Source organism: Protobothrops mucrosquamatus, unplaced genomic scaffold (genome assembly GCF_001527695.2).
Source record: "Protobothrops mucrosquamatus isolate PMUCROS unplaced genomic scaffold, P.Mucros_1.0 scaffold2599, whole genome shotgun sequence".
In the NCBI taxonomy this organism is placed as follows: Eukaryota; Metazoa; Chordata; class Lepidosauria; order Squamata; family Viperidae; genus Protobothrops; species Protobothrops mucrosquamatus.
The window spans coordinates 159417-167328 of record NW_015388653.1 but is presented as its reverse complement, the minus strand read 5'-3'; the positions used below and the strand labels follow the sequence as shown (position 1 = coordinate 167328).

The following is a 7912-nucleotide window of genomic DNA, read 5'->3' as shown; positions in this document are numbered from 1 at the left end:
TCATGAAAGTCTGGGCCAGCTCCTCCGGAAAGCGGTACTCTGCGTACCAGATGGACCAACCGCCTTTGTCGAAGTGCTCCCAGAAGTGGGGAAGGGCCACTTTCAGGGTATCTTCGTTGGAATACTTCCGCTTAAATTCGTCCATGCTGAAGGGGCTGGGGGGGAATGAACAAGAGGGCTGCAGCATAAGAAAAGCAGGAGGGAGGAGAAGAAAGGCACGCCTGGATGTTCTCGCCCCCTTTTCCTATCCCCAGCTTTCAAAGGGAGAGCTTCAGGACAGGCAGAAAGGTGAAAAGCCAGCTATCCTGGTCCCGGGGGGAGCAGACCGACAAGCGTGGCTCCCTATCTTGGGCAGCCAAGGGCTGATCTGGAGCATGATCTAGATTGGTAAAACCCTGCGCTTGATGCTAAACCATCGTCGCTGGAGAAAACAGAATAGCAGAGTCGGAAGGGACCTTGGAGGTCTTCTAGTCCAGGGGTCCCCAGCGCCCGGGCCGTGGCCACTGGGAACCGGGCTGTGCAAGTGGCAGGTGAGCGTGCGCAGCTGCATTTGCCTGCGCGGTGGGCACTCGCGCATGAAGCTCCATTTGCGCGACCTGGGGGGGGCTTCCCATGCCCGCCGCTTGCACCAACGAAGCTGCGTGGCCCTGCCTGCCATTTGCACAGCCCAGTTCGGAATGGGCCGTGGCCCAGGGAGTCCTAGTCTACACTATGGACTCAAAACAGAAACTATTTCTTCTCTTCTCCTGCTTCCCACAGCTGGAAAACCTGTGGACCACTGTTTTAGTCCAACCCAATGCACAAATAGGAGACCCTACACCATTGTGGGCAAATCCAACCCAATGCACAAATAGGAGACCCTACACCATTGTGGGCAAATCCAACCCAATGCACAAATAGGAGACCCTACACCATTGTGGGCAAATAGCTGTCCAATTTCTTCTTAAAAACCTCCAGTGATGAAGCACCCACAACATGTAGGAATATAGTCCTCAATTTATGACCAGCTGACCTTAGGGGTAGTTACAACCTGGATTTGAAGTTATTTATTTATATTTATATACATAAATATCCCATCTTTATTATTTTTACAAATAGCTCAAGGAAGTGACCATACACAAGAGAAGAGTGAGTGGCCCCAGTTGTCTTTCATGGCTAAGGCAGGCCTTGAACTCAAGATCTCCAACTTTCTACCCTGTGCTTTAACCACTAGACCAAACTAGCTCCCCGGTGGTTACATGTCCATGACCGCACTTTACAGCTGTTTGCAGTGTCCCACACCCGCCTGCCTACATTAACTTGGTTTAATGAGACTGCTGTTAAAAACAAGGTTGTAAAATCAGGTGGGTCATATGGGCGATCTGATTTACAACCATGTTGGGCCAGCTCCATTACGGTCATAACCGGAGGACTGTCTGTAAAAGCAAGAATCCAACAGAAGAGATTGTAGCTCGGGGTTCTGGCTGTTTGCTGGCAGATGTTTCATTACCCAGCCAGGGGACGTCATCAGTGTTGAGGGGGGGGCGGCGTTGCTGCCACTTGATATATAGGAGATGGAAGCTTAGATCACGCCAAGGACTCCACCACATCACGAACAGCTGCAGCTTGGGACTTTGCTCAGAATTGGGCCCCTCTGCCCAGAAAGAGGAGGGGGAGAACTTCAGGAAGAAATGGAGAGGGAGGGGCAGTGAGGAGCATCTTCCCTCACTTTCTGACAAGGGGGTATCTCCCCATTTCACACCCCCTTTGTGGCAGGAGAGGACTCCAACTGAGTCCAAGTGCCTCAAAAATATGGTACAACCTCGATGTGTTCATTTAGGGACCATTCAAAGTTACAACGGCCCTGGAAAAAGTGATTTATGACCGTTTTTCACACTTACAACCTTTGCAGTATCCCCAGGGTCACGTGATCAAAATTCAGACGCTTGAAAACGGACTCCTATTTACGACGGTCGCAGCATCCCGGGGGTCACGTGATCCCCTTTTGCGACCTTCTGACAAGCAAAGTCAATGGGGGAAGCCAGATTCACTTAAAAACTGTGTTACTAAGTGAACAACTGCAGTGGTTCACTTAACAACTGAGGCAAGGAAGGTCGTAAAATGGGGCAAAGCTCACCTAACAAATGTCTCACTTAGCAACAGAAATTTTGGGCTCAACTGTGGTCGTTAAATCGAGGACCACCTGTAGTCTCGACATGATCACCATTGAGCCCAAAATTTCTCTGGCTAAGTGAGACAGTTGTTAAGTGGGTCGTGGCCCATTTTACGGTGTTCTGGCCATAGTTGTTAAGTGAATCACTGCAGTTGTTAAGTTAGTAACCCGGTTCTGAAGTGAATCTGGCTTCCCCACTGACCTTGCTTGTCAGAAGATCCCAAAAGGGAATCACATGACCCCCGGGACGATGCAACCATCATAAATGAGTCGTTTGCCAAGTGTCTGAATTTTGATCACGTGACCGTGGGGGATGCAGCAATGCATCTTATGACTTATGACCGTGGAAAACGGTCATAAGTCACTTTTTTCAGTGCCGTTGCAACTTCAAACAGTCACTAAACGAACAGTCAACTACTACTGGTACTGAGAAATGAGACTAGATTTGGGCAACATTTCAGAGCTATTCTTGAAAAGGCTGCTTTCTTTTCTGCAAGCAATAAAATCAGGCCCTTTAGCACGGATTTCGTAACATTTTAAAAGAATCGGCCATTTCCTTTTCCAGTCATTTGACATAGTTTGTGAATAAACGAGCGACTGTACGCTTTAATCTCAATTTAGCACATGAGGTCTTGCGGGGGTTATTTCGGGATGACAATTTAAGACAATGATTTGATAATAATATTGATTTTGCTCAGTGTTCGAGAAACATTGTGGGGATCTGCTCCGATTGCCTTTTAAAAACACATTTCTGTATACAGGTAATCCTCGACGTACCACAATTGAGCCCAAAGTTTTATGTTGCTAAGTGAGAAATTTGTTAAGTGAGTTTTGCCCCATTTTACAACTCTTTTTGCCACATTTGTTAAGTGAATCACTGCAGTGAAGTTAGTAACAGGGTGGTTAAGTGAATCTGGCTTCACCGTTGACTTTGACTGTCAGATGGTCGCAAAAGGGGATCACGGGACCCTGGGATGCCGCAACGGCCGTGAGTGTGAAAAATGGTGATAAGTCCCTTTTCTGGGTGCCATTAGTAACTTCGGTCCCTAAGCAAACTGCTCTTGTTGAGGTCTCCCTGTAGAGCAAAACATCTCTCCAGGATTGGCACGGGAGGCTCAAACACTTCCAAAGTAGGAATATGTTGCACCACTTGAGAAGGTTTTGCAACTGGGCTAATAAAATACCAGCCAGAGCTTCTGGGGTTTGCCTGTAAACCAGGCTCCCTTAGACTACAACACCCATCATTTCCAAGCCACTGGAGAGGAACAGGCTAGCAAAACCACTCTCTGACCAGCCCTTTGCGGGAATCGGGAGCCCAGCCGAGACTGGAAACAGGGCCAGCTCACTTTTGACTCATTCCAGGATGAAACAGCGAACGGAAAACGGGTTTATCCAGACGGGAGAAATTTGGGAGGGTGAAACTAAATGAGCAGAGAAGAAGCCCTTTTTCACCCTCAAGACTCTTTTCTCCACCATATAATCAAGATGGACTAATATATACGTGTGGTGCATGTGTGTGTGTTTGTTTATATAGATGAATAAAAGTCTTGCCGTCATTTTGTATAAATGGACACTTTGGGATGCTAGATGACAGATGGATAACCTTTATTGTAGTTTTTCTCTGCACACAATGGCACACATTAAAATGAAATTCCGATGTGTGTGTGTGTGGGTGTTCTATTATATATGCTGTTGTATTATTGTTGCTATATTATTATTGTTATAGCTGGGATGGTAAACATGGTCTCTTTCAAGACAGGGCATCAGAATTTCATTTTAATGTGTGCCACTGTGTACAGAGAAAAAAAAGATAATAAAGGTTATCCATCCATCCCTTTATCTATGTCTATCATCTATCAATATATCCCTACCTACCTAATCTCTCCCCATCCATCCATCTAATCTCTCTCTCTAATCTATCTAATCTCTCTCTCATCTATCATCTCTATCCATCCATCCTCTCTCTCTCTTCTGCTTGGTAGAAGAGTGGCGTGGGGGGGAGAGGCCAGAGGGAGGTTGCTTGTCCGAAAACAACTCAGCTCTTGTGTTGAGCTGATCCTGGATCACAGGACAGCTTGCTTGGAGCAACAGCTGAACCGCAAAGCAGCCAGGATAAATGAAATGCTGCACCTCGGGGTCATCATCGTGTTTTGCAGAGAAGGGCCTCCTCCCCCCTCCGCCCCCTTCAAGAATCTGCTCCCCGGCCCCTCCTCCTCGGGAAAGGACCTCTCCAGTTGCAAACAGCAGCTGACACCCCCAAATGGAGTTCACCCATTTCGAGGGCAGGGACAAACTTTGTTGGGGCAGGAGAGGGCCTCTCCCACCCAGTCCCCTCCCAGAGGGAAGCAGCCCAACTGGGCCGGCTGCCACCTCTGAGCCCGACAAACAAGATCCCCCCCCCTTGTGCCTCCCTGGCTCAGCCGGCCAGCGTGGGCCGCCAACGGGGTGCTCTACCGCCACCTCGTGGCTAATCGCGGGGAGCCCAGTTTCTCCTTGGCACAAGTGAAAATGGAACCAAGGAACAGCGGTGGGGGTCTTGGTGGCTTCTGGGGGGTCTTCCCTTACCAGGCTGGGCAGCTGAGGTTCGGGCAGGATTAGGGAAGACCGGCCTGGATCTTTGCGGTGGGTAAGGCTCGCCATCTAATAAACGGGCACTGTTAATTCCAGCCCTTTGGAGGGAGTTGCGAGAAACAAAATGGGTGCCGTGTGCTGCAGGCTAAGGGCATCTGTCCTTGCTTAAACCTGGATGAATTTCGGACCTCTGAGCAGCTTGTAAGAACAGAGAGGGGCAAACTGTGGACCCTTTAGGACCCGGGGACTTCAACTCCCAGAATTCCAGAGCCAGCATAGCAGAGTCCCCAGATGCTAAAGCCCAGCGTCAAGGGGTAAGGACGACACTTTCCAAATGCCGTAAGTAAACTCCGAAGGTGGTTAAGTTAGACCCCCTCTGAAAAAACCCCCCACTAACCGTGAACACCTAACCGTGAGGGAGTCGGCCACACTTCCAAGACGACGCTCTAAGGACGATGTGTATCGGGAGTCGAATGCTGGCAAACCAATGACTGGTAAAGAAGGAGCGGCAGTGCTGAAATTAAGGACTTACGACCGGTCCTCGCACTTACGACCACCGCAGCATCCCCGCAGTCACGTTTGTGATTTGGGGGCTTGGAAACTGTTGCACGTTTACGACGGTCGCAACGTCCCGTGGTCACCGTTTGTGACCTTCCCAGCTGGCTTCAGGAAGCTGCCAGGGAAGGTAGCAAGTCGTGGTTAGGTTAGGTCTCGCTTAATGACTGTGGTGATTCGCTTAATGCGTTCCATTAAACCACCCCAAAGCGGACCACAATCTTCTCTTTCCCTCAGTACATCTCAAACTACTGTTGAGGCAGAATCAAAAGTCCGTTCCTTAGAATCGTGTCCCCGTTTCCAACTTCCTATAGATGTCCTTTGCAGTGCAGGCAGTCCTCAACTTATGACCGGTTATTTAGCAATTGTTCGAAGTTACATCAGAAGAATACAGGTAGTCCTCGACTTATGACTACAACTGAGCCCCAAATCTGTGCAGCTAAGCGAAGACATTTGTTAAGTGGGTTTTGTCCCATTGCACAACTTGTCTCGCCACATTTTATTAAGTGAATCGCTGCAGTCGTTAAGTTAGCCACACAGTCGTTACGTGAATCTGGCTTCCCCACTGACTTTGCTGGTCAGGTCGCAAAAGGGGATCACGTGACCCCGGGACACAGCAACGGCCCTAAGTATGAGTCAGTGGTCAAGCATCTGAATTTTGCTCCTGTGACTGTAGGGATGCTGCAACGGTCGTAAGTGTGAAACATGGTCCTAAGTCACATTTTTCAATGCCGTTGTAACTTTGAACGGTCACAACCTGAATTTGAAGGTTTGAAGGCCACCCCTCCTGAGGTCACATGACCAAACTCCAGGAAGTTGACATCTGGGCCGCGAAGCCCATCCAGACTGCCAGGACGACGTTTTAACGAAAACCAGCACTTCTGATTTTCAGCAAAAACTGCGCCTACAGCGAACCACTGGTTTGCTTAATGACTGTGGCAGTTGCTTAACGACTGCCACAAAAAAGATTACAAAATTGGGCTTATCACGTGACTGACCTCTTTTAAGAGCACCACGAATTTTGATTGCAATGGGCAGGCTCCATTATATCGGTAAGTCCAGGGATACCTGTAACACCCCACACCTATTCTGGCTTTTCATTTCCTCCTTAATCTTTTCATTGTCTCTTCATTGTGGTTTTGAGTGTGGCTCATCTCTAGGTATTTAGTGTTTATTTATTTAGTTTTATCTCTTTATGTATCTACTAAATGCAGGAAGCACTGCATGTACCCAGCAGACAATAGCATGTAAGATGATTTGCCCTCAAGAGAACGGGGAGACACACAAAATATAATTTTCTTTTCATTGCACACTCAGCAAATCTAAAACAAGTTTCCAGGTTGAAAACTAAATTAGTTTTTTCAGAGGGAGCACCTCCCCTTTTTGATATAGTTTTTGACATACAGGTAGTCCTCAAAGTACAAAAGTGGGTTATGACCATTTTTCACTTACGACTGTTGCAATATCCCCGTGATCCCCAGATTGACTGAACAACTGTGCAACTAACGTAACAACTGCAGTGATTCACTTAAGGACTGGGGCCAGTAAAACGGGGCAAAACTCATTTAACAACTGACTTGCTTAGCAATGGAAATTTTGGGCTCAATTGTGGTGGCGAGTTGAGGGCTGTCTGTAAACATGGGATTGTGAAGGGAAAAAAAGGATTTTTTTTTTTATGTATGCCTAAAATTATGATGATGGAACTATTTTTTTTTTTAATGTAGCCAAATTCAGTCCTGGTTGCTTCCACATGTGACCAAAGAGCATTGTGGGACATGTTCCACATTAGCCTAAACACTCAAGACTGGGAGTCACCCCATTCTTTTTGGACTCTGCAGCGCCCCTCCTCCAAACAATTGGGGCTCCCCTTACCTTTTGGGGAGGTGAGCAAAGGGATCTTTGGATTTGGGCTCGGCTGCCAAGGCCTGTTCACACTCATCTAATTCCTCTTCCGGTTCCGCCTTCTTCTCTTCTTTCTTCTCCACTTTCTTCTCCTCCTTCGGCGTTTTCTCCTTCTTGGAGGATTCCTTCTTAGGCTGGTTCTCTGCAAACTTCTTGGCTGCAATGCCACAAGGAGACAAAGGAGAAAGGGACGGGATTCGGGGTTTCGATGCCGACGTGTCAATTTCTGGCCTCTTGAAGCACTAAAAAGCAGCGTTTCCCAACCTTGGCCCTTTTAAGACGGGTGCACCAAGTCCCACAATGCCCCCTTCCCAGCTGGAATTGAAGTCCACTCGTCTTGAAAGGGCCAAGGTTGGGAAACGATGCATTAAAACCTCTGAAAAAAGGTCAGGGAATCCATCAAGCCTGAACTCACAAAAATCCAGAAATGGGATCGACAGTAAATAACTACACCCTTAAAACTTGGGATTTTTATAGCACTTTATAGCACGTGTTATTTGGCATTCCAGTTACTCAGAAGCCCCCAAAATGGCAACCTGAGTTCATGCAAATGTAAAATAGAATAGAGCTGGAAGTGACCTCGGGAGGTCTTGTAGTCCAGCTTCCTGCCCAAGCAGCATAACTACTATATTGCAATCCATTTTTTAAATATTAATTTTAGAAGTCTCATGCAGCTTTCCCCCTCTGCTCAAGCATGAATGGCTTTAACAAGCATGCACCTTTCTTCTATCA

General features: G+C 47.6%; 1 protein-coding gene across 1 annotated transcript in view; it reads right to left on the bottom strand.

Annotated features, from left to right (window-relative positions):
• EEF1G (eukaryotic translation elongation factor 1 gamma) overlaps positions 1-7912 on the bottom strand; it is a gene marked incomplete in the record, with an annotated part of 24083 nt that overhangs the window by 3219 nt on the left and 12952 nt on the right. The window contains 2 exon segments of the mRNA XM_015825340.1: positions 1-155; positions 7151-7337. Coding sequence (XP_015680826.1) covers positions 1-155; positions 7151-7337 — 342 coding nt within the window.